Source organism: Eubalaena glacialis, chromosome 10, assembly GCF_028564815.1.
Source record: "Eubalaena glacialis isolate mEubGla1 chromosome 10, mEubGla1.1.hap2.+ XY, whole genome shotgun sequence".
Taxonomy (NCBI): Eukaryota; Metazoa; Chordata; class Mammalia; order Artiodactyla; family Balaenidae; genus Eubalaena; species Eubalaena glacialis.
In genome coordinates, this window is record NC_083725.1 from 417,376 (window position 1) to 443,439 (window position 26,064).

Here is a 26,064-nt window from a genome sequence, read left to right on the forward strand (position 1 = left end):
ATGAAGGGGCCCCCGGGGGCCCGCAACCCGAGAGCCCCCGGGGCTGGAGGCGCGCGCGGCCCGGGCCAACAGCCTGGGGGCGCCGGGGCCGGCGCGTAGGAGCCGCCACCGCGATGGAGCGCGCCGGGGACGATCCGGACTCGTCGCCGCAGGTCAGTGCCCCCGCTGCCGCGCACAGAGCCCCTTTATGCCTCCGCATCGGTCCCCGCGCCATGTCCTCCCGGGCGCGTATGCGCGCGCCCGAGTGTGTGTGTGTGTGTGTGTGTGTGCGCGCGCGCGTGTGTGGCTGTGCGTGCAGTGGGGCGGCTGGGGAGCCAGCTGGGGACCCGGCCGGGGCGGAAGGCGCTGCCGCCGCCGAGGGGCTGCGAAACCAAACCTGGTCAATGCCTGCCCTCCTCGGGCCGGCGGGAAGGGGAAGCTGGTTCTCGGCAGCTTCCAACAACCGGCCGGGCTCTTAGCTCGCTGGTTCCTCCCTCCCCACCTCAGCAGGTGGTTCCCGGTGGCCGGGAGTCGGGGGCCAGCACCCGCCGCAGCGGCTCCCCAGCGTCGTCCCCAAGCTCTGAGGCTCCAGCCACTGGCAAGTTAAGTCTCTGAAGCTCTGCCGGGAGGCTGAGGGGCTGAGCGGTGGCGAGGGGACCCAGCGTCCTTAGGACGTTCAGTGCAGGGGGCGGGGGAGGCACGACCAAGTTCACCACCCGCCCTCCGCCCCTGGGCTCCGGCCTGGGGTCCTGGTCCCTCCCAAGCCAGAGCCCACAACTTCCGAGAAGGAACAGAGAGGTGAGGCAGGAGGGACTGGAGTAGGTACCCGGGGACAGCCTGGGACCCAGCAGCTGAGGTCGGAGAGACCGCACCCACCCAGACACAGATGCGTAAACAAGGCCCTAACCGGCTCCCCTGCCCGGTCCTCCCCTGGCCAGGCCTAGTCTCAGCTGGGCACCGTTTGCCTGGATTCTTGTAGAAACTGGGTCTCAGGGGCTCCGGGGAGCTCTCTGCGCTGGACGCTGAAGCCGGCCTTGCGGACGGTTGGTAGCCCCAAGCTGGTGGGGACAACTCTATACGCGTGGGTACCAGTCTGGGTGGGGTACCCATCGGGAGCTTGGGCTGTGCGACATGTACCAGTTAAAAGGACTGGGCGCGGATGTCCCAGTACAGAGCCTGTGGCGCCTCCGGTGTGGTTGTGTGGAAATGGGGCACAGCTGCATAAGTTACTGGCGTCGTGGGGCGGGTGGCTTCACAATACGGTGGCTCCAGGGTCCTCTGAGATTTGCCTTCTGTCCCTCGCATCTCCCTGCCTCACCACAGAGATTGAGACATTTCCTCCCAAACCTGCTTAGCTGGTGACTGCTACTGCCCTTACTGGGTCAAACATCAAGTCCCCCTCTTTCTTTGTTTGGAACAAAGACCCTTCCCCGTGAGACCTTCAAAGAGACTATCCATTGTGCCCAGTTCATGCCCATCACCCCCAAAGGTTCTGGAGCTGCATGCACTTCCCTCTGCCTCTTTGGGTGGGAGCGGGAAGGCTTGCTCAGGTTATGGAACAGGGAGGGTTGATGGATTTGTGCCCCATTCAGCACCGGCGCCGAGTGGCTTGCTGTGCACATTTCTGTACCTGACCCGCAGATGCTGGGGAATCCTTCCTTGTTCACGCCTGTTGGAGGCTCACGGGTGCTGGGTTGAATACGTGCACAGAGGTTTCTGGACCAGCAGGCACTGACCGTCCACCTGAAGCATGGGGACAGGCAGAGACCAGGGGCTCCAGAGGAAGATGCCGGTGGGGCCCGCCCTGTCCCCGGCATCAGGCCTCTGGACGGACCTGCATTTTCCCACCGTAGTTTTGAAGGGCGAGAGGTGAGGGGCCCTGAGCGGCTGTACCTCTCTGGTCGTGAGCACAGCGTATGAGGCAGGGCAGGAGCGTTGCAAGCGTGGCGGGTATGGGAGGGTGAGCTGCCCCGAGCCAGGCTCTGGGATCAGGGAGCGTGTTGGTTCAGCTTTGGCTGGAGGAGGGGGCTGAGCTGGAGTGGAGGTGCCTGAGCGCTCCCCTCTGCTGAGAACTGAAGGGGAAGAGAAGCAGGGCTCGGGAAGAGAGAGAATCTGAGAGTCTGAGGCCGGCAGGGAAGCGCGAGAGACAGCAGACAAAGACACAGAGGCACCGACGACGGGGCCCAGTGGCACGGGTGGGCCAGCCTCGGGCCTCCTTCCAGGATGCCCCCGGCGGCAGCCATCAGCCAGGGCAGGAGGTCCTCCGTGGAGCAGGGGGACGGCCTACTGAGGAGGGCTTTTCCCAAGGCTCGGATGAACGTGGGGTTCAGAGGGAGGTCCTCAGGCAGAAGGGGAGCAGGCTGTGAGATCTGGGACTCTCAGGGAGACCCATCCCTTGGTGCCTGCCCCACACCCCTCCCGGCCCCGGGGTACAGTGGACTCTGGGGGATCCAGCACCTGGGGAGAAGGAAAAGGAAAACCTCCTTCCTGCACCTCCAGGCCTCCAGGCCAGAAGGCCTTTGGGGACCCTGCTGAGAGCGTGGGGTGGAGGGCGGGGAGGTAGTGTCGTGCAGGGCACAGGCTTGGCCAGGCCGGGGCAGCCTCAGCCCCTCTGTGACCAGCTGGGTGGACTTTGGGAAAAGCGGAGCCCTCTAAGCCCTGGTTTCCCGAAGGCCCATAAATCCAGGAGCCCCTCCCACCAGGCTGTTTGTAGGTGAAGTGCTCGATGGATGTTACTGTAACGTCTGCATTTCGCTCACCTCCCCACCTTCTTCTGGGACCTGGATGGCTCTAGAATTTGGAGTAGCAATTCTCTGGCCCACTCTGGGGCCGGTCACATTGGCCTTGTTGCCGGCTCTCCCCTCAGACTCCCACACCTCCAGACTCTGGGCCTGGTCCAGCCCCTGCCGTGCCTCTGCATCGAGACATGCTTGGTGTCCCCTTGCCGAGCGGCAGCAACATGGGTCCCGTGTCTAATCGGTGGTCAGTGTGGTCACTGCATGTCTCAGACAGTGGTTGTCCCAAAAAATCCACACAACTGACGAGAACCCCCGGCCGGTGGCCTCTTGGTATCGGTGCTAGAAGCTGGCAAGGTGGGCGGAAGTTGCTCAAAAGCCCCCTTCCACACACATTCACTGAGCACCTACTGTGTTCCAGGCTCTGGGCCAGTGCTGGGGACGTAAAGCATCAAACAATCCAAAATCAAATCAGGTTTTCTGTTTAGCTTTAGAAGGAAGGACTGTGTGGGTTGCTTTTTTTTTTTTCCGCAGCTACAGCAAATTTACTTTTCTAATGAGGTTTAGCTCCAGCCAATATTAAAATGAATCTGTACTCCCTGAGCACACCAGCTGACAGCAGGATAGCGGCCTTCCAGCCAAGCGCCTGGCAGGGATTAGGGCTTTGCCACCGATAAGCCCAAAAGTGGGGAGTCTCAGTCTGGACCTCCAAGAGTTGGCTGGACTGGGGATGTGCCTCGCCTGCAGTATTAGAGCCGCGAGCAGGGTTTCTCCTGCCCTGCAGGTAGAAGACGTGAGCCGTTACTATTGCTTCATGAGGAGGGGGAGGGAAGCAGGGGGAGCAGAGACCAGAGGGCAGGGCTGTGGGTATTAGGCGGGGACCCGGTCTGCGGGTCCTTGCTGACCCCCGTGCAAGCCTGGGCACATGCGGTCACCGCCCCCTCACTCCTCTCCGTCTTGCTTCCTTCTGCGTAAAGTAGTTGAACAATCTGTCCTCTGAGGCCGTGAGTCTCTTTAGGCTGAGGACTCTGGGCTGTTCATTTAACCAGTGCTCAGAAGCCTTAGAGCCCAACACTGGATGTGGGGCGAGCTGCTTTCCCTCCCTGGTGGGCATCCCGCAGCCACACCAGCCACATTTCAAGAGCGCAGTAGCACACATGGCCTGTGGCCACCATATTGGATGGCACGGATGCACGTAGGACGTGCCCAGCGTCCCCAAGTTCTCCTGGCAAGTGCTGTTCTGGGCTCTACACAGCTGGTTTAGTGAGGCGCTGAGAGCGTGGGCTGCTGGACTCACGTCCCGGCTCTGCCACGCACAGCTGTGTGGCTTGGGCCATCTCTTAACCTCTCTGTGCCCCACATGTCTTGTCTCTAAGCAGGGATAACAGGATGTTTGTGAAGCAGGAATGAGGATTACAGTTAATCACGTTACTCACTTAGAACGTGAATAGTGCTTTGCTTAGCAATTTTTTTTATTACTCATTTAGTTAAGATTTCACCTAACAGACACTTAGGGAACAGCCTCCTTTGTGCCAGGCGTGCCGAGGGGCCCAGCGTGTGGCCTTACTTCCGTCTCCCAGCCACCCTGAGTCTCAGTTTCCTCCCCTGTGATGGGGACGTGGCCGGTTAATAAGCCCTGCACCACTCTCCAGGGACAGAAAATGAGGTGGGGCAGAAAACACTGCCAGATCCACAGGGAAGCAGACGCACCTCCCACCAAAGAGCATTTCCTCAGCCCCCGTGTGTTCAAAGTAAAAGGAGAAAATGAGGTTCCGGCCTCCGCCAGCATCTCGGTGGGGACGTGAGGGCTCTGCCTGGGCTCCCAGCCCTGGACCTGAGGGAAGGAGCCCTGGTCCAGCGGAGCGAGAGGGGCCCTGGGCCAGACGGGATTAGCGGTCAGCTGGCTGAGCCCGGTTCCAGGCCCAGCTGTGTCGGCCGCTCTCTGGGTGACAGACTCTCAGGAGCCTCTATCTCCTCATCTGAAATGAAAGGAGCATGAAGCATGTGAACATTTCCCACCATGATTACACCGCTTCCCCTTGGTAAGCTCTCCATGACGGACGCCCGAGGAGCAGGAGGCAGGAGTGGGGAGCCCACCAGCCGAGAAGGCAAAGGGAAGAGGGAACGGATCTGGGAGCAGGAATTCGCATCCGTAGCCATGGGCTAGCGGTGAGGCCAGCAGACGGTCTGGCCTGGGATTAGGATTCTGTGGCTGTAGGTGCTTCCTTCTTTCCACAGATAAGGAAGCCGGTGCCCAGGGAGGGTCCACTCCTGTTTCAGGTCGCACAGCACTTTGGTGCCTGGTCCCAGACTGTGACCTGAGTCTCCCAATGCCCACCCCTCCCTCTCTCGGGTCGCCTGTGCTCTTGCAGGACAGAGACAGGCAGCGGGGCCACAGGAGCAGCCCCCCAGGCTCGGGGTAGGAGGCCCACACTGAGAGCCGGGCTCCATTCCCCCACCAGCCGGCACAGGCCTTCGCTCTCCTCTCCTCCCATGATAGCTGGCCCAGGAGGACCCAGCTAAACTATCCTGACAGGGCCCCGGGGAAGGTCAGCTGGTTCAGGCCACAGGCAACGCATTAAAAATACACACGAGACCTTAATTAAGCCGGTGAACCATCAGCCTGCATGGTATGTGTGTGCACACTCTGACCAGAGGGGCGAGGTCAGCCTGGAAATCCTCAGGCTGGGTGAGCCATCGGGGCCTCGCTGGCTCGAGACCGGTTCTGGGGGCTCGCAGCTCCACTGAGCCCAGACCCGAAGCCCTGGGTCCCCATTAGCTGATTGGGGGCCCCCGGGTGGCCTCTGCAGCCTGAGGAAATCCAGGCTCGTCCTCAGCCCCCTCCCCCGTCACTGACCCAATGCCCTTGGAGGTCAGAGTGGACTCGGGGTGTCAGGCTGCATCCCTGGAGGCCCAGCTACTGGAAGGTGCGGCCAGTGGAGTGGCCACACCAGGCCTCCTGGGAAGCCCTCCCTGCACAGCACAGAGCAGGACGGGCCGGCTCACGGCGGGGCTGCCCGTTGGGCCCCAGGCCCGCTCTGCTCCCGGGTGGCTCTGCCTGGGTTGCCGTACTGCCTCTGAGCAGGTTCTTTTCTTTCCTTTTTCCCTCAGAAAGCTTCTGAACTAAAGCTGAAGCATTACTCACCTAACTCATCACCTGCCAATATTAACTTTCTCTCCCTCCTGTAAACCTCCCTCTGAGAACCAGCATTCCAGCCTCCACCCCTCCCCACACCCAAGACTGGAGACCCAGCAGGCTGCCTTGCGTGTGCATGCCTGTGCGTTCGAGTGTGTGCGTGCATGCATATGTGCGAGTGCACGTGTGTGCGTGCATGCGTGTGAGTGCACGTGTGTGCGTGCATGCGTATGTGCGAGTGCACGTGTGTGCGTGCATGCGTGTGAGTGCACGTGTGTGCGTGCATGCGTGTGAGTGCACGTGTGTGCGTGCACGCGTGTGTGTGCATTCCATCCTCTGGCCACGTCTTGCTCACTCCTAGCAGCTCATCTGGAACCCCTGGGGTTGCGTCCCCCAGGCGTGCCCTGTGTGTATTTCCTCATGGTAACGCTCCCAAGTGACAGCCAGCAGGAGGGTCACGCACTGGGACCACACACAGGTGCCCACCCAGCCCCGCTGCAAGGAAAGCCCTCTTATGCCCCCCCAGTGTCTGGATGTGTCATTGCTGACCCATCTAATCAGAACTTCTGGATGACAGGTTCATTTTTGTAGTTAAAAAAAAAAAAACAAAACACGTAAAGTAAAATTAAAATGTACCATCTTAACTGCTTTTAAGTGCTTACTGGCATTAAGTACGTTCGTGGTGTCGTGCCACCATCCATCTCCAGAACTTTTTCGTCTTGCAAACTGGAAATTCTGTACCCTTTAAACCCCCAGCCGCCAGCCCTGACAGCCACCCCTCTGCTTTCTGTGCCTATGAGTCTGACCACTTACCCGCCTCTGTAAGTGGGTCACATGGGCTTGGCCCTGCTGCGCCTGCCCCTCCCTGAGTGCAACATCCTCCGGGGTCATCACCTCGGAGCAGGGGTCAGGGCTTTGTCCTCGCTCGGGCTGGATCGCACCGTGTGGATGTGTTTTGTCTGCCTGGTCATCAGGCTGGCGGGTCGCTTGATGCCAGACCATGGGGCAGAAGTGGTCAACGGTGGTGTCTCCCCACTGCCCTTCCCTCCGGGAGGCCGCAGACGCCTCTGTGCTCTGAGTACCAGGTGCCATGAGGAGCAGGGAGGATGGAGCCCTGCTTTCCCCCGCCTGTCCAGTGCCAACTGCGTGTCCCCAGTGCCCAGCCCTCATGACAGTCCCCGGGAGAGTGCGCCTGGCCAGCCGAGAGGTGGGGCAGGAGCTCGGCCAGGGAAGAGCATGCCAGGCAGAGGCACCAGGTGGGGCCGGTGTAGGGACAGGGTCGCCTGCCCTGCTCCCTCCAGACCCCCCACCCGGGACCCTTCCTCGCAGAGCCTGTCCCTGGGCCAGGAGCCCTGCTGACCCAGGAGCCCCTGTGCGCAGGGCCAGCCCCTCTGCACGCAGCTCCGCGATGCTCAGCCCCGTCTCAGCCGTCGTGCTGCCCTGCTGCCGGCTGTATAACGCACGGCCTGTGAAACAGACAGAGTGTCGGCGGGATCTACCGTCTGGGGGCTGAGTTTAGGGACCCTCCATCCGTCATGCCTCTCGGGGGGAGCACGTGCTGCCCACTCGGGCTCACAGGCCTTCTTGGGCTGGACCCCATGCACCTCCTGCAACACTTTCCCTAAACTGTCTCTCATCAGGCAGTGGGAGCAGCTGACACACAGGGGAGGGGACGAGGGACCCAGCAGGAGTAACACAGGAAGCAGAGGTGGTGAGAGCAGCTTTCTGGGAGCCCTCACCTGCTTCCAGGGGGAAAGGGCAGGAAACGAGCAGCCCGGGGTCGATGGCCCCCACCCCCAAGCTCAGCCCGAAGGAGGAGAACCGCAGCTCTGACAGCTCTGGAGACAGGAGGAGAGACGGGGGACCCCTGACCTTCCGAAATCCCCAGTCCTGCCCTGGGTGCGAATCTTGGAGGCTGGGCAGGGACACAGGACGAATGGGGGGGACAGGAAGGTGTCCCAACACCAGGGCAGGCCCAGCTCAGTTTCCGAATCTGTAAAAGAGGAACAGCAAAAGCGGTGCCCGCCCAGGGAGCTGCGTGAGCCCACGGCAGGCAGCCGGCGGCCAGGAGCCTGGACATCCCATTCATCACACCGCCACGGAGCCCACGCCCTGTGGACCACCCTCCTCGGCACAGCCTTGTCCTTGGGAGGGAGGAATCTGCTAGAAGAACTGCCCAGGGGCTGGTCAGTGCTGACCCAGGTGGGGAGCTGAGGTGCCCTGGCTTCCCCTTCTCTTCCAGACACTTGGACTCGGCTGGATTCAAACAACATGCCTGCTGCTATGATTTCTATTACAGTTGGCGTTGCCCAGCAACCGTGGTGCTCTCTGTGGGCCAAGCGCCATGATCGTGTTTTCCATGGACCCCTCATTTGATCCCAAAGTGGCCTGGTAAGAGTCACAGAGAAGGGACTCAGTCACAGGGACACTGGTGCAGCCCCTGCTCCGTGTCCGGCCCGGGCCTGGGGTGGATCCAGAGGAGTCCCTGGCTTGGGGGCTGCGGACAGACACGAAAACCGACAAGCTCACGCAGGATGCGGGCTGGCCGTTTGCTGTGTGGGCACTGAACGCTCAGGCCTGGGAAAGCTTGCGAAGGGGGAGGGATAAGGCCAAGGGCGCAGAGCTCCAGGTGGTCTCCCCCGCTCAGCACCCCACCCCAAACCGCACTCCATCAGCACCAGAGGAAATGGAGGCTGCAGAGCCCGAGGGCAAGGGACGGTGCAGTGAGGACAGACTGCCTTTGGCCGCTCACACCCCTCCAGGGCATCCAAATCCCAGCTTCGCCCACGGCCCTGCACAGCTGTCCTGGCCCAGCCGGGCATCAGACGCTCAGTTCCAGGGCCAGAACCTCCAGGTTACCCAGCCGGCTTAGTTCTGGTCCCCTGGCCTTGCTGAGACCACATGCCCTGCTCACTGGCCAGCCAGGGTCACCAGGACCTGTGCCAGGCTCCACGCTGTGGACCGTCCTTGCAGCCAGCACTCCATACCCACCAGGCAGTGCAGCCCTGGGCCCTTCTCAGCCTCCCTGGGACTCCCCAGTGGAGGGGGGTCAAGGAGACCCGGTTGCACCACCCCAGCTCCCGGAGCCCAGGATGCAAGGGTCCCACAGTCTTCCGAGCTCTGGTGTCCTCAGCCTCGGCAGGGGCGCACCGCTCCCGCCCATGCTGGGCAGCCTGGCAGGAGCGGAGGCCCGCCCGGCCGCCCGGTGGCTCTTGCTGCCCTGGTCCACTAGAAGCTGTTGGCTTTGCTCATCCGGCCGCCCAGCCCCGCTGTCCATCTCGTATCAGAATCTGCAGAGCCCTCAGCTCCTGCCCCCTGCAGGCACTGGCCTGATCCGGTGGGTGTCACTGTGTCCCAAGCTGCCCCACACCTCACAGGATGCTGGGCGATGCAGCGAGCTGGGCGCTGGCGGGAAAGGTTGGCGTGTTCAATCAAGGGCATTTGCTGTGACCGTATTGGAATCGGGCAGGACCGTGTCCCGGCGGGACCTCGGCCTGTGCCAGGGTGACCTGCCTGCCGGTTCTGCTCAGCCTGTGGCCGGGGGGGCGGGGGGCAGGCGGAGGGCGCAGGGGGATGGTCCTTGGAGCCGCAAGCGGAGCCCCCTGCCCTCCGGGATCGTGCCGCGGGCACAGAGAAGCCGACCTTGGTCTGCTCGAGAGCTCGTCTTCCACTGAACGGAGACCCATGCGTGGGCCCACAGATACATGTGCACTCATTCAGATAGGGCGCTGGCACGCGCACACACACATGCACACGTGTGTGAAGACGTGAACGGGCAGCCCCGTGAAGTCACCCGGAGAGGGTGGCCCCGTGGAGCTCGCAGAATGGACTCGGCCCCAGCCGCACTCCTGGGTGAAACTACAAATTCCACATCCAGGAGGAGAGAGAGCAGGTGCCGCGGCTGCTGCCATCGGGCCAGTCAGATGGTGTCAAGCAGGCAGGGGGTGGGGGCACAGTGACGAAGCTGGTACTCGGGGCTCCACAGGGCAAGGGCCCCGTGGCAGCCAGCGGGCCCAGGGACACACAGGCCCCCCACGCTGGGCCATGGCAGAGGCCTGGCAAAGGGGGCAGCGGGGGTCAGAGGCCACAGGGAGGAAGGACATGTGGGGATGCTGGCCGTGAGGGCCGGGCTGGCTGGCTTTTTGGGTCTCTGGGCTCGGCCTGAGACCTGTACCCACGGGGCTGGCCCAGACCTCGGGGTGGGAGGGGAGTTACCGTCCGATGGACCAAGGCAGGTCTGCCAGCTTCCAGAGCTCTCACGAGCGCTGCAGGGAGGGAAGGCGCCGGGCTGGACGTGGGGTCAGGGACGGTGGTGGCAGGAGGCGGAAGGGAAGCAGAGAGGATGCAGTTAGTGGTGGGTGAGGCTGCAGAGCCAAGCGCCTCGGATGCCAGGGAGGGGGACTCAGGAGGTCTTGGGGAGAGCAAGTCAGGGGGGCGGGCCAGGCAGTGGGGTGGAGTGGGCAGACAGATCTCGATGGGAGGCCGTGGAGGAAAGAGCAGGCCCGGCCCGGCATCCGGGCCCAGCCCGGCGGACGCAGGGAGCGGTGGGAACAGCCCGGGATTTCTGTGCTGGCCGCCGAGACGAGGAGGAAGACGCAGCTGCTCTGGGAAGAAAGACGACGGTGGGGTCTCTGCTGTGTTCAAGGCCTCCGTGGAACATTCCAGACACAGAACAGCTCCAGGCTGGAGGAGGGGGCTGAGGCCAGAGCGGGCAGGGGGAGGGGGAGGCCACGGGGAGCCCCTCGGGTGTGCCGGCTGCGGGGCCAGACGGGAGCTGAGGTCGGGAAGTGACCTGGCCTCCCTGCTGTGCTGGACAGGCCCTAAGGTGTCCCCGTGACCTCTGACGCCCGCTGTCCACGCCTTCAGTGTGGAGACGCCTGTGACCAGGAGAACGTGGTCAAGGTGATGGGCTTTCCCTCCTGCAGTCTCATAGTGTCCTGGAGGACGCGTCCTGGCGGCAGACTTGCCCCGGGTGCCCTCCCTGCTGGTCCCAGGGCGTGGGTGGCCGTGTTGGCCGAGGACAGGGGGCAGGGAGCTGAGGGCAGTGCCGCCCACAGTCCTGTGACTTTGGGGCAGTGGCCTCTGCCGCCCCCCCCACCCCGAGCGTGGAAGCAAGTGCACCCCGTTCGACTGTCCAGGAGCCCCTGCGCGGGGGACCCCGCACGTCGGCTGGGCTCCTGACCCACGGAAGGTGGAGATGGAGGAGAGCTGGGTGGTTAGAGCTGTAAGCACGTGACCACAGGTCGGCTGCGGGAGAACACAGGGGCACGCATCTTGGGGACAGTGGCGTTCTCTTAAAAGCTGGCGCGGCTGCCAGAAGGGGGCAGGGACGGAGACACAGGGGGGAAGGGGGAAGAGGGGGTCGGGGAGGCGACTCCTGCCAAGACCAAGCCTCCCCCCAACCCCAGGCCAAGCCAAGGGCCAGAAGCCGGACTCCATGCAGGGGCCGCTCCCCAGTCCACAGATGGCAGAGCCGGGCCCGCCCTCACTGCCCCCCCATCACGCAGGGGAGGACCGCGGCCGCGCCACTCTCTGCCCGCCTGCCCAGGGCTCCCGTCAGCACCTCCCTGCTGGGTGCCGTCCCCGCCCAGCCCTGCACGGCCACCCCAAGACCCTCCGCGTGGTGGCTCTTCACAGGGGGCATTGGGCCCAGCCGGCCACTGTCCGATGGCCCAGCTCTCCATCCGGTCTGTGCCCCTCTGGTCGCTGTCCCCACTTGAGCCGAGCCGCGGGTCCCCCGTGTGCCCCGGGCCCCGCCCAGAGCAGCAGCAGGAAACCCCCCAGACGAAGCCCTCCTGCAAGGAGGCTGTGGGACGAGTGGACACCCTTCTGCCCAAAGACCACGCCGCTGATTTAGGAACTCCAGTAAACCTGCTGGGGCTGATAGCTTGTTCCGTTCAAATTCCTGCAGTGACGCAGGGGGGACCACGCAGACCAGACCCCCATTTTCACTCTTTACTAAGAATCCAAACCTGATCCCAAGGCTATATCTGAAAAACCAAGAAAGAAAACGATGGAACCACCTGAAACAGACGACCAGTGAACTGTGTTTCCTGACTCACGGGCAGAAGAAACCCAAAGCTGTTTCGTGTGGTTTACACCAGGCTGAGCTGGGCTGACGTCCTTCTGCCCCAGCCGGGGCCTGGTCTCCTGGCGAGAAGGGAACGAGATGGCACGAGGCTTGGGGTGCAGGATGCAGGACCCCCGGGGCCCGGCCACCCCTCCTCCTCCTCAGCCCCCACCGTGAAAGCCCGCTGGGGAGCCCCTTCCTGGGGGTGGCCCTGGGGGCCCGGCCTGCAGGCAGCGAGCACTGTGCACGGGGAACCTGGATGTGAGCAGCTCCGCTGACTCCAGGACCTTGGGCCCTGCCAAGCCTCGGTTTCCTCACGTGTACAGTGGGGATGAAACCTCCCCGCCTGCCTCACAGGCTGCTGTGGAGATAAAGGACCAGCTTTATGAAGAAATGAATCCCACCTGCCCAGGGCAGGGCTGTGAGCTGCAGGGCCAACCCTGAGCCCTCCTGGGCGTCACGCCCTCCTCGTGGGTGGAGGGAGCTGTGGACCCCTCTGTGTCCAGTCCCCTGCGGGTGGTGGGGACAGGAGCAGGAAGAGGACAGAGGTGGTGGGTGGAGCGGCCCCCGTGTCCTGCCCCCTCCCCCGTGGAGCCGGTGTGGGTGCAGTGGCCAGGGAGGAGAGGCCTGGGGCCGCTTAATGGAGTGTGGATTGACTGGACAGGAGCTGATTAGCTCTGGCATCTGGCTTGTCCTGAGCAGCGGCCGCAAGATCAATACTAATCCCTTGATCCCATTAGGGCCCCTGCAGGTCTCGGGGACAGCGTCCAGCCTCCCTCCCGGGCACCGTCTGGGGCTGGAGGGTAGACCTGGAGCCCTAACCGCACCGGCCTGCTGTCTGCTGTTAACCCCGCCCCGTGTCCCGCTTCCTGCAGCCCCTGGCACCCCCGCCCATCCTCTCACGCCACCAGCCCGTGCCCCCCGGGCCCTGACATCTGCTCGGCCCCAGCGGGACTCAGGCTCCCGGTGTCGGGCCCATGTCTTTCCTCCCGGGCACGGCGGCGCTCTCCTCACCACCTCTCCCCCAGTGACCAGGACCGATGTCCTCAGGGGGCTGGGGGTCCCCTCAGGCGGTCAGTGAGCCAAGCGTCCGTGATGTTGGTTCCCAGCCTGTTTGCAACAGTCCTGCTTGTTCTCATCATCACAGAATGTGACACAAACCAAGAAACATGAGCTGGAAAGAAAGAAATGTGTCGTTTCTAGGAAAACTAAGTTGAGTGCTCTCAGAAGATTCCATGAGGCGAGTCTAGGGCAAAAGTTCTCCAAACGAGGTGAAGATTGGTGGGAAACATCATAACAATTCTGAAGGATGCAGCGCAGGTTGCTCACCGAGTGTCCCAAGGTCTCGGATCACTTCAGAGAAGTCGGCGCTGAGGCCAAAGGCGGTGTGCCCAGCGGGGCGACTCCCAGAGGGTGGCGAGCTCCCAGGACGGGCCCCAGCCCCACTTCCCAAGCGGGCAGTGCCACGCTGGCCAGTGAAGAGCATGTGGTCGGGGACAGGACCACTGATCGTGCAGTTGTCGGGACACGTGCAGTGTCCGCATCACCTTGAAGGATTCTTCACCCCGCGGCCTCCTGTGACCCGCCACCGTCCCGGGCTTATGGGCACCACGGCTCCTACCCTGCTCCAGAGACGAGGGCTGGGGTGGTCTGTGTGAAACTGACCTCCGCCACACACATGCACACGCCATCTCCGCAGCACCTCCCCGAGGGATGGGACGGAGCCGCGTGAAGCCCCTTTCCCTGCTGCCGTGTGGTCCGGGGAATCCAGCAGGGCCTTGCCCACCACCGATGCTGAACTAATATTTGCTGAATGGAATTAAACCAGCCTCCTCCGCAGGTACTGGGACGCGGGTGAGGTTTTCGTCTGAACCCTGTAGCTCAGGAGGCAGCCTATCCCTGCATTTGGAATCGTCCAGCCTTGAAGCCAACCTCGCCCTGCCCCTGCCTCCCCAGGCTCAGCCTCTCCTGTCCAGCCTGCCCGGCTGCAGCCCAGCCTTGGGCACATCGGGGCCCCCCATCTGGGTCCCAGACACCCCCTGGTTCTCACAGCCCATGACACCCTAAAACCCATAGGCAAATTCCTATAACTAGGTCTCCTCAGACGTGGCCAATCTCCAGGGCTGCTTGGAAAGCTGTTATGCTGGCCTCTTGCTTTGACTTTGGCCTTGAGTGCCACCCAAGCCCGTTTTCTCACCAGAGCCCTGTCTTAACCTCAAGGTGCGAAAATGGCAGAACTGAAACTTCACTGGAACCTGCCAGTCCGGCCCTGTGTGTGCAGAGGAGGGTGGAGGCCGAGGAGGACAAGCAGGGGCCCCGGGGGAGCAGCCAGAGCACCGTCCCGCCCCCTCACGTCCCCTCTGCCGTCCCACTGGGCTCACACGCCCCTCAGCACAGCCTTGTCTGTGCCCAGCCAAGGCCCCCCATCTGCACTTGCTGAGGGGCTGGGCGGCGGGGGCCAGTCACGGACACGAACTGCGGTGGCTGGTGGGGAGTCCTGGCCTCAGCGGACACCGGGCCCCCCCTCGCCCTCGCCGGCAGGACCTTGCTTCAAGCACTGCAGTCTCCCTGCCGCACCCCTCCTCCTGGCTCTGGGTGCGGCCGAGCCCCTCCTCCATCTCTGCACTGACTCCTCTTCCCATGCCCACCAAGGACCCAGGGCAGCCCTGGGTCTGCGGCTGCTTGAGCCTGGACCACAGGCAGGCTGCCCACCACCCCTCCAGGGCCGGGCAGGAAAAGTGGGCCGTGGCCTGTGGTCATCCTTGCAGCCCCATCTCAGACACCTTTGGGTCTCGGTAATTTCCCCTGCTCCCACCCCAGGCCCCCAACCCCAGGCCCCGTTTCCCTCAGACCCGCCCCCTGCTGGCCAGCTGGTGCTCTCCAAGGCTGGGGGCTCTCCCTGCTCTGCTTCATAACCGCCTGGTAATTAGCTCCATGATTTTGCTGCTATGCTTATAATAGCCTGCATTAAAGTTATGGGGTTTTCAAGCCGTAATGGCTTCCAGAGTAATTAATGCACAACTGGGTTTATGGCTAAGTTTATTTTTAGAGCTTTTCTGCCCACCCCACCCCCTTCCTTTCATAGATGCTTTGACCAGATAGACCGGATGGGATCAGAGCCTCCCTCCAAGGCCCCAGCTTCCATGGCCCCTCTTCCCCTCCTAGTCCCCCTCCTGCTCCTGCTCCCCCCAGGGAGGTGCTGGGACCTGCAGGGGGGCCTCCCGGAAGGGGCTCTGGGGCCTGACCCTCCTTCCCGAGCTCCTGATGCAGCTCAGACCCAAAGGGCCTGGATTCAGGCCTGGCTCCACTGCATGCCGACGGTGACTTGGACAAGATGCTGACCCTCACGGCCTCTGCAAACTCCAGGTGGAAGGGGTCAAGGTCAGCGCCTGCGGCCCAGGCGTTGGGAAGACTGAACGTGGAGTGTCAAGTGCGTCTCTGGCCCCACAGATGCTCCCCACCAGCTGTTCTTTGCTCAAACTGCAGCCCGGGCGGCCGAAGGAGGGGCAGGTGCCGGAGGCTGGAGGCTGCCCCAGTGCAGCTACCAGAGTGCCAGGGCAGGCCAGCTCCCCACGGCTCTCCCCCCCCGGAACCAGAGCCTCCCCAAGACCAGGATGCCTGGAAAAGCTCCAGGGCGATCACAGGACCAGAGGAGACCTCCCAGCCAGCCCTGCTGGAAGCGCCTCTGACCCCCGTCACGTGGCCTGAGACAGCCCCGCCAAACCGAGGCCCCAACTCAGCCCTTCGCAGCCCTGCCTGTGGCCTTGGAGCAGGGCAGGGGCTGGGCGGGGATGTAGCACGAGCTCACGCGGCACAGGAGACCCAGACAGGCATCCTGGGTGGGACTCTGGGCTCCCACCCGCTCGGGCCACGACAAGGAGTGTGGAGGAGACAGCTCGCACCCCAGGATCATTCCCTGCTCTGTGCCTGCACCGCTTAACCCCGCCGGCAGGGGGCGGGCCGTGCACCATCTGCCTCCAAGGAGGCTGTGGAGCCAGGGGTGGCAGGGGCAGCGGGGCCACCCCGGGAGACCGCAGTGCCCGTCGCTGGAAGACAACACGGTTCTCGCGCCAGGCATGAGGACTGCTGGCAGAGAGAGGCCCAGGCAAGGAGGAGGACGCGCTGCCTCCGAAACGGGAGCCCAGATCCTTCTCAGCCCTGGCTCTCGGCTCCACGGGAGATGGATGCGCGTCTGCCTGGGGCTGGGTGGGCAGCGAGCGGCCTCGGGGTCTCAGGGTGCCGGTGCTGGGCACTGGGGCGGCCCACACACCAGGACAGGCCAGGGCCGCCCATGGCTGTCCTCCCTCACGCCTCCCCCTGTGGACCCCAGCTGCATCTTGCACGGCACTCAGCTCAGAAGTGAGGAGGAAGGTGAACGTTGGGATGTGACAGTTTCCATGGCGGTCCGGAGGCTGAGCGCCTGTCTCCTGGCACGTGGGCAGCCGGGCCAGAGGGCAACTCTCTCCACAGGGCACCTCTCCTGGAACCCCTGCTGCTGCCATTTGAGTGCCGTCTCCCCGGGACGTGGCAGCCCCACCGGGAGCACCTCTCCTGGCTGACGCCCAGCTGCAGCGCCCAGCCTCCGCCCTACCTCCGCGGGGGCTTCACAAGAATAGATCCTGTCCGGGTCCACCCCAGCACCGACTCCTTAATCCAGGCTGTGAAATAACCATCTGGGCACAAGCCTGTGACCATCACAGCTGCTAACTAGTTCCGAGTGCTTGCTGTGTCCATCTGGTGCCGGCCCGCGGGCTCCACGGGTGTTAACGCATTTAATTCCCAGAAGCCTTGGGAAGTAGGTGCCGATGGCACCCATTTCATAGATGAGAAAACTGAGGCACAGAAGTGAGTTGGGGTTAAACCCAGGCAGGTGTGTCTGAACCCTGAGTGGGCAGCACCCACCGCCACCTGTGAGGACAGAGGCTGGCCGCACCCCACGGGCTGGCAGAAGCCAGGCTCCACCCTGAAAACACGATGCTGTGCGTCCCGAGCCGGCCAGCCGGCCCTGCGGGGGCCCGTTCTGCCCAGGTCTCTGGCCGCCACCTCTGCTCTCTCTTGCAGGTGTCCACCCCGCAGGGTTCCTGACCCACCCCAGAAGGCAACCCCCACCAGACTCCGGTAGGGCCGGACTCCGCAGACCTGCTTCGGCAATGGGTGGGTTGTGAGCGTGGTCAGGCCTGCTGGCCAGCATTCAGCTTCCCGCTGCCCCGTGCCCGGCCCACCCGGCCCATTCCTGTTCTTTTCTCCCCTGTGCTCGCCGCCGTCCGCTGCCGCCACTCAGGTAACGAGGAGCTGTGGGCCCAGCCAGCCTTGGAGATGCCGAAGAGACGGGACATCCTCGCGATTGTCCTCATCGTGCTGCCTTGGACGCTGCTGGTCACCGTGTGGCACCAGAGCACCATCGCGCCCCTGCTCGCCGCACACAAGGGTGAGCCCCCGCCCAGCCCCACCTGCCGGGCTTTGCCGATGGGGTGACCACAGCCAGGGCTTCTGGAGTCCTGACTCACGCGCTCGGTAGCTGGGGAACCGAGGCCGAGCCAGGCTGATGACCATACCCTCGGGGGGGTCTCGGCCCGTTTGGGGCTCTGATGACGCCACACACACAGGCACAGACTCACGGGCCAACTCTGCACCTGCTCCCAGGACGTGCACCCCGGGAGGGCTCGGGTGGGTGGCCAGGATTCCCGGCCCGCGTTGTTTAAAACCTTTCAGGGCGAGTGTGGTGTTCGCTCCTCTTTTCCTGGTCAGGAAGCCCTGATCCAGTGCCACCTGCTGAAAATAGGCTGGACAGAGGCAAGTCCCCCGAAGCCGGGTTAGAACTGGCTTCTCCTGGCTCCCAGCCCAGAGTTTTCCCTCTCACACCAGGGCCCCCTGTGCCCCAAACCCATCCACGTGCCCCAAACCCATCCACGTGCCCCTCCCCCCGGGCCTGCCCCTCACTGCCAGTCTCCAGTCCCACACTCCCCTCTCTGTTCGAGCCCTTCTCCCATGGGAGCCCGGGGAGCCTGATGAAACACAGAGGTGCCCAGGCCCGTCCCAGGGAGAAAGCTGACAGGGCTGGGGTGGGTGGGGGGAAGCTGGGAATCGGTGATTCGGGTGCAGGCAGGGCCAAGAGCCACAGTCTGAAGCTGGGCTGCTCCACAGTTACACGTCGGGGCCTGCTCAGCCCTGGTGGGTCCTGAGGCTTCTGTGAGGAAGGGCCAGGCTGAAGATGGCTAAATGCCCACTGCCTGTTGGGGCACCTGGAGCTGGCCTCCTGACGTGTATCCTTTCCTCCCAATCCAGCGCCTCTCCTTGGTGCTTACTTTTTTTTTTTTTGGCCATGCTGCTGGGCCTGTGGGATCTTAGTTCCCCTACCAGGGATTGAACCCGGGGCCTGGCGGTGAAAGTGCCGAGTCCTAACCCCTGTACCGCCAGGGAAGTCCCTGGCGCTTACCATTTTAGAGTTGTCACCCAACAACACATCACTACATTTACCACATGTAAAGGGTACATAATACCACGTGGCTTCCATTCTCGGCAGGGCTCTGGGGTCAGAGACGCCAGGCTGCTTCGCTCAGCACTGCCCTTCCTGCCTGAGGACGGGAACTGGCATCTGCTCTCCCCAGAGCAGCCACGACAGGCAGAACGAAGGCAGCAGCAAAGGAAGTTAGGGAGGCCTTAGGACCCAAAGGCAGCAGAAGCCCTGACCCAGCCCTGTCGTAGGCACGAAGAACGTACCAGGGCACATACCCGCCGGCAGGGGTGGGGGTGGGGGGGTGATTTGAGCGGCAGAAAGGGACAGGGAGGGGGAGTGGCTTTCAGTGTCCTTCCCGGGCCTTGGTTTCCAAAACTTTACTCACGGCAGGATAAACTCATCTTTACTTATACCCTGGTCAGAAGCTGCTGTCCTCAAGCTTGTTGTCTTTCACCGTCTGACCCAAAACTCCTCCTCAAAGTCCCCTTGGCTGCCTGCATCTGCGCTAGTCTCCCCACCCTGCACCCACGGCCCGGGCGCAGGCTCCCACTACCACTGTGTGTCTCGTCGTGGGTGTCTTGTTGGCTTTTGGGAGCTCCCTGGGAGCCGGGAGCACACGTGTCCCCCCCTCAGCGCCCAGCGTCCGACCCCACGCCAGCACCCACACCACGGGCTAACAAGAACCATGGGAAGGAGGGAGGGGGCGGCAGCTGGCTGGACCCCACTTCGCCCCCTGCAGGTAACCACTCACGTCATCCTCTCCATAGTTGCAAGAAGCCATGAGAAACAGGGCCGCTTACCAGAGATGGTGAGCCTCGGGGCAGAGTTCCGAGCCCTTTAACCCACATGTAACTCGATAAAGGAGATGCAGGTATTGGCTCCATTTTGCAGTTTCTAAAACTGAGGCACCAGAAGCCAAGCACCCTGCTCATGGCTGTATGGTTAGTACAGAGTGGCGCAGGGTCTGAGCCCAGGCACTCAGATCCCTAGTTCTGTCCTCTGACGCTTGCCACCTCCTGCTGAGATGGTATGAGAGCAGTGAGGGGCCCACAGTCCTTCAAACAGGAAGACACACCTCAGAGAGAAGGGACTCTTTAAGAACAAGCATACCCGTGGGGGCTTCCCTGGTGGCGCAGTGGTTACGAATCCATCTGCCAATGCAGGGGACACGGGTTCGAGCCCTGGTCCGGAAAGATCCCACATGCCGCGGAGCAACTAAGCCCGTGCGCCACAACTACTGAGCCTGCATGCCACAATTACTGAAGCCCGCATGCCACAACTAGTGAAGCCCGAGCACCCTAGAGCCCACACTCTGCAACAAGAGAAGCCACCACAATGAGAAGCCCGCGCACCACAATGAAGGGTAGCCCCCGCTCGCCGCAATTAGAGAAAGCCTGCGCACAGCAACAAAGACCCAACGCAGCCTAAATAAAAATTTTTTAAAAAATAAATAAAAATTTTTTTTAAAAGACATGAATCAACACCATTTAAAAAAAAAAAAAGAATACCCATAGGCTGATTTCCCCTCATGAGAGGACTGCTGGCTTTGCCCATGGGGAGAATGTCCAGGATGCAAGAGAGAGCTTGGTCATTAGAGCCGCCCCAGCGGGCACAGGGTGTCTTCCGGAGAGAGGGGCTCTCGTCCCTGTGAGTGTGTCACAGAGGCCAGGCCTCTGCCAGGTTTCACACACGCCTCCCCTGGGGTACTTGGGGACACGTGGGCACACACGGCTGCTGGGTGTGGGGATAGGTAGGGTCCCAGGTGGCTGAAAGAGCGTGACCGGAAAGTGCAGACTAGGAGACAGACACCAAACCCCAGAAGAGCTGAGATGGGTCTCCACCCTGCCCCTTTGCCCAAATGTGGGAATAAAGTCAGAAACGACAGGCACAGGATTCAAAATTATCTTGCCAGCTATGGGCAACACCCTAGAACACGATGCAGTAAAGTATCAAATACTGCACCAAGATTCAGAAGCTAGATTACGGAAGCCCCGCTTGACTCCAGGGTTTGTGAAAAATCGGGGCGAGGTAACCGCAGACTCCCGGGTGCGCGGTGCGCTGTAGCCACGACAGCACTAACACTGCCCTCGGGCATGGGAGGCAGTGCCTGGGGCTCTGCAGCCCCAGCCTGTGCGGGGCAGTGCAGTCAGCTCTGGCCAGATGGGAAGGGCATAGGGTGGTGAGGACAGGACACTTTGCCATATAAAACCCAACACAGTTGGGAACCGCGGAGGCAATCTTGGAATTTGGCCAGCTGCCCTCAAATAGCTACAGAGCTGTCAGATGCGAGAAGGCGGGAGAGGTCGTTTCTGTGTCATCTCGGGAGTCAGAACCAGCAGGACGCAGGGGAGGATGTCAGGCAAGCGGCCTTGACCGCCAGCTTCAGCCCACAGGGCCCCAGGCAGGGATGCGCTGAGGGTCCCGCGGGTGGAGCAGAGGAGAGCTGCACGGGGCGGGGGACCGAGGTCCCTGCAGCGGAGCTGCCCACACCCCCCCTCCAACCCGCAGATGACGGCAGCGACCCCCGGCGCGAGGCGCCACCCGGCGCGGACCCCAGGGAGTACTGCATGTCCGACCGCGACATCGTGGAGGTGGTGCGCACCGAGTACGTGTACACGCGGCCCCCGCCCTGGTCCGACACGCTGCCCACCATCCACGTGGTGACGCCCACCTACAGCCGCCCGGTACAGAAGGCTGAGCTGACGCGCTTGGCCAACACGCTGCTGCACGTGCCCAACCTGCACTGGCTGGTGGTGGAGGACGCGCCGCGCCGCACGCCGCTGACCGCGCGCCTCCTGCACGACACCGGCCTCAACTACACGCACCTGCACGTGGAGACGCCGCGCAACTACAAGCTGCGCGGGGACGCGCGCGACCCGCGCATCCCGCGGGGCACCATGCAGCGCAACCTGGCCCTGCGCTGGCTGCGTGAGACCTTCCCGCGCAACTCCAGCCAGCCCGGCGTCGTGTACTTCGCGGACGACGACAACACCTACAGCCTGGAGCTCTTTGAGGAGGTGCGCTCCGTGGACGTATGCGGACCCGGGGAGGGTGGGGAACCTGGCGCGGCCTTCAGCCCCCGCTGGCGAAGGGGGAGGAGATCGGCGTCGGGCTGCCAGACTGACCGTAGCCCTGGCCTCCGGGCACGTCTGCATGAGGGCTTCCAGCCGGGGGAGAGGGAAAGGGGGTTCCCTGTCGACTCTCTGAGTGTCCTCCGGGTCTGGGAGTCAGGACAGTGGGGGAAGGGAAGGAGTCATTTCAGACTCTAAATTGGGGAGACAGAAGTTTTGCAGCAAAGGACAAAGAGGGCAGGTCACATGACAAGGGGAGTATCAGCTGGTTGGAGGGGTGGCCTTGCCCACAGCCCAGGCATGCTCCTCTGCGGATGCCCACCCCGAGCAGCCCAGGTGCCCCGACTCCCATCCCTGCCCAGGCGCCCTGACTCTTCTCCTTCTGTAGATGCGCAGCACCAGGAGGGTGTCCGTGTGGCCCGTAGCCTTCGTCGGCGGCCTTCGGTACGAGGCCCCGAGGGTCAATGGGGCCGGGAAGGTGGTCGGCTGGAAGACTGTGTTCGACCCCCACCGGCCGTTTGCAATAGACATGGCGGGATTTGCGGTCAACCTGCGGCTCATCCTGCAGCGAAGCCAGGCCTACTTCAAGCTTCGCGGCGTGAAGGGCGGCTACCAGGAGAGCAGCCTCCTGCGAGAACTTGTCACCCTCAGTGACCTGGAGCCCAAGGCAGCCAACTGCACCAAGGTAAGACCCTCAGCAGAGCTGACAGCTGTAATGCAAGCTTTCTCCAACCCACAAAGCCCTCCCTCTAGATCAGGGAGAAGGAAATAGGGCCCCAAACAGCCTGCGAAGGAGAACCAGCCTCCCAAGACGGCAGTTTATCGCCCTTCAGGAGCCACGCTGACAGCAGGTGGGGGAGCAGGGAGGGGCGACCGGCGAGACAGAGCCCAGGACTGAATCCCTCCCTCACCTCGAAGCAGCTGGGCTCCACGACCCTCCTGCCAGACACACCTCCATGTGTGCACACACATGCACAGACACAGGCACACATATACATATGCATGTGCACACATGCATGCATGGATGGAACATACATGGGCGTGCATATGCACAACACACAGGCACACATATACGTGTTCATGCACGCACATGCATGCACATGTACACACACACACACACACACACACACACACACATGCTGCTTCTAGTTTGGACTTCTCCAGCCAGGGCCTGGGCTGTCACTTAGCTGAGCTGAAGGTCCCAGAACTCTGTCCCTCTGGATCCATCAAGAAATGCAGGGGAGGATGAGAAGCAAGAGGAAATCTTGAGACCTGTTTGTCTCTTTTCTGTAGCTGTAGACTTTCTGTTTCCAACAGATATTTTGAATGCAGCCTATGTACAAAAAGTAAGAATGAGGGGGTAGGTAGAAATAAAGGACAATGGAGAAAATCTTGCTGGAACAAGGGCAGAAGGGGAGGGGGCAGGGGTGGGAGGGCGAGGTCAGAGGCCCGCCCCATGTGGTCTCATGTCTCTGAACACACAGATCCTGGTCTGGCACACACGGACTGAGAAGCCGGTGCTGGTGAACGAGGGGAAAAAAGGCTTCACTGACCCCATGGTGGAGATCTGAGCCCCAGGACGCAGGTAGGGGGATGCAGGCAGGTGACGCACCGGGCGGGCCACCCAAGCTTGGATGCAGAGTAAATCTGCCAAGGCTTTTCCTCTTAGTCTTTAATCGTGAAGGTCAGAGCAAATGCCCCGTGAAGTGGAGGAGGCATAGCTGAAGTCGACAGGAGCCAGCCTCCCCCCATAGCTGGGTGGTTCTACCACCAGCTGCTTGGAAGGCCTCACCTTCCAGGCACCGCCTGGTGACAGTTCCCTGTCATCACCACTGTTATCCTGGCCACCAGCCGGTCCCCTTATGAGGCGCTGCTGTGTGGACCCGCCCAGGCTCTGTCTCCTGAAGGTTCCTCTTCCGTCCTGGTGAAAGCATGGACCGAGGAGCCTGGCCTGACTCCCAAGCTACCACTTTCCTCGGTTTGACCTTTCTTTCTCTAGGCCTCAGTTTCTTCGTCTGCAAAATGGGTTGTTGAGGCACCAGGAACAGTCTGGCACATAATAAGTCCTGCCTAAGTGTTGCTATTTTTATTTGTTTGATTTTTTTTTGGCCAAGCCACGCAGCATGCAGGATCTTAGTTCCCCAACCAGGGATCGAACCTATGCCCCCTGCAGTGGAAGCGCAGAGTCCTAACCACTGGACCGCCAGGGAAGTCCCTTTATTTGGTTAAAACCCTGTATTGCAGTAGGTCACAGGCTCCATCTATGTTTTAGAGGCAAAGGAATGAGGTTGAGTAAAGCTGAAGTGAATTGTGCCAGGTGATTGGCAAAGCCAGGAATTTTCTGAGCTTCTCTGTGATCTCATCAGAGGTGGGAGCTCAGACAGTGGGACACACCTTTGTCCTCTGGCCTTGGAGTCAGGCTGCAGCTTCTGTATCACCTGGGCAATGGCCCTGCCCACAGGGGACCACAGGGGGTCTGCTTATCTTGTCCCCTGAACTTAGAAAATCACCTCAGTCGCTGCCACTGAGACTGTGTCGGGACACAGCATCACTCCCTGCCTCTCCCGCTCCCAGCCTCTCAGTGGGGACCTGGGGGTGGGCTCTGCGGAGCCCCTGGGTGACGCTTCGGGGGCCCAGGATCCAGTGGCTCCCTCACGCCTCCCCCATTCTTCTCCCCCTCACAGGAGCCCCCTTCTCAGACCTGCTCCTGGCCACCTGTGCTCCCCACGCGGGTGGTCCCTCCAAGGCGGACTCCTGTGGAATCGCCGTCACCCTCCTTTCTACTCTGGGGCCTTCAGAGAGACCAGCCTGATGCCAGGACAAAGGACGGAGACCCTAAAGCACAGAAACCCCAGACCTGTTGTTCTGTTCCATCTGCCCTGGCAGGGCCGGCCGGGGCAGACACCATGGGCCCCAGCCCGGGAGTGATGCCAGGCTGGGAGGGGGCGAAAGACCCCGGCAGTCCAGCAGAGGGCTCCCTGGCTCCCCCTCGAGGCCCCACGACCACACAGGACACCTGGCCAGGGACTGCGGAAGACAGCAAGCAGCCCCCATCCCCGGCATCAGGAACGAGCTGCTCCGAGATGCAGCCCCTCCGGCCGGCTTTCCTCTGGCTCCTGCTCCGGAGCGTAAGGCTGTCTGTGCTCCCGGCAGGTGGCCAGCCCTGTGTGCGGGGAGTCAGGCTGCCAGCGGGCTGCCCTCCCCATACCTCAACCTCGTGGAGGGAGCAGAGTGCCTTCCCTGGCTCTCGTCCCAGCGCAAGGAAGGAGGTGGGCCCTCGACCCAGCACAGGGTATAGACCACACGGCACCTCCCCAACGCCCACTGGGCTCTGGGCCCCTTGCCTGGGCTGGGACTGGGGAGGCAGGAGCCCCCAACCCAGAGCCATGAGAACCACAGGCCTCAGGGGCTCGAGGGAGCAGGTGGACCAGGAAGAGAGAGGAGGGGCCCGGGCGGTCCCAGGGCTCCTCCCTGCCCCTGGCTGGGGGACTCTGGATGAGCAGAGGGATTTACAGAAGGGGGCAGATGATCTGGACCCTGAGGGCAGGATACCTGAGCACACACTGCTTTGGAAATCATGCGATTTACACACCAAGTGAGAAGTAAAACCTCCCTTCTCCCTAAACCGGGGGCCCGAAGAGCAAGCCGGCCTCATGTCCAGCCGCCCCTCCGCCCCAGAGAAGGAACCGTGCGCGGCCCTCAGCCAGGAGGAGAGGTGCCCGTCTCCCTGGCTTCCCGACGGGGCCAGCCCTCCGCCGGTCTCCACTCACACTCCTGAGCGTTGGAAGCACAATTTTCCTCCCCCGTGGAGGCAGAGGAAGGGCCCGAGCCCGCTGAACAGGTGTTTACTTTTAACCGCTAATAGCCCCTACTCCGCTTAGACTCACGGGATGGGCCTGCGGGCCATGGAGAGCCCACTCCTGGGTGCATGGGTGGGTGGGCGGTGGGCCGCAGCCCAGCGACCTAACATTCACGGAGGAGTATCGGCTGCCTGTTTTGAAGTGGATTTAACTCCTCACCATAGTCACGAAACCTTCGAGGGAGGGCTCACGTCCCTGAGGGCCCTGAGCCACCTGCAAGACGTCCCACACCCATGGTTGCCTGGGAACCAAGTGGGTGGTGGGGAGGGGAGGGTGGGCGAGGGCGGGCACCGTCGGGCAAGTGAGCTTGTGCAGGGTACTCCACTGCCTCACGCGCCGGGACCAGCCCCAAACGCGGGGTCAGCTTGGCTGGGCTTGGGCCACCTTGGCCCGAAACCCAGGGCTCGTTTTCAGGAAATTGATAATGAACAACAACATGGGTTCCTCTTTTTTTTTGGCAGATGCTAGTTCTGTTGTTTTCACCTAATATCCTCTCTTAGCTGCATGTGTATTTATTTATCATTATAACCCTGATGGACCGCAGCTTTCACCTTCATTGGGAATGAGTTTGCTATGAAGCAGAATTGGGTCCATGGCTACAGTTTGTTCTCCAAACGCAGCCTGTTCCCTGCTCGCCCCTGTACAGGAGCGAGGTGGGGGCCGGCGTCCGGAGGACAGAGACGGGGAGGGTTAGGCCCCCAAGCTGCACTATCGGGTCTGTTTTAATTTAACTGTATTTAATTTGTTTTGAAATTA

General features: G+C 62.2%; 1 protein-coding gene across 2 annotated transcripts; it reads left to right on the forward strand.

Moving 5' to 3' along the window:
• On the forward strand, positions 1–24,221 carry B3GAT1 (beta-1,3-glucuronyltransferase 1). 2 transcript variants are annotated; one of them, XM_061202178.1, is made up of 7 exons: positions 1–152; positions 16,982–17,074; positions 17,202–17,348; positions 20,886–21,394; positions 21,837–22,133; positions 22,933–23,033; positions 24,133–24,221. In XM_061202178.1, the coding sequence occupies exons 2-6, from the start codon at positions 17,071–17,073 to the stop codon at positions 23,017–23,019; spliced, it is 1,044 nt and encodes a 347-aa protein (XP_061058161.1). In that variant the 5' UTR covers positions 1–152; positions 16,982–17,070; the 3' UTR covers positions 23,020–23,033; positions 24,133–24,221. The 2 variants fall into 2 exon arrangements, with proteins under 2 accessions (XP_061058161.1, XP_061058162.1); XM_061202179.1 differs by lacking the exon at positions 1–152 and adding an exon at positions 8,130–8,241.
• The last annotated feature ends 1,843 nt before the right edge of the window (positions 24,222–26,064 follow it).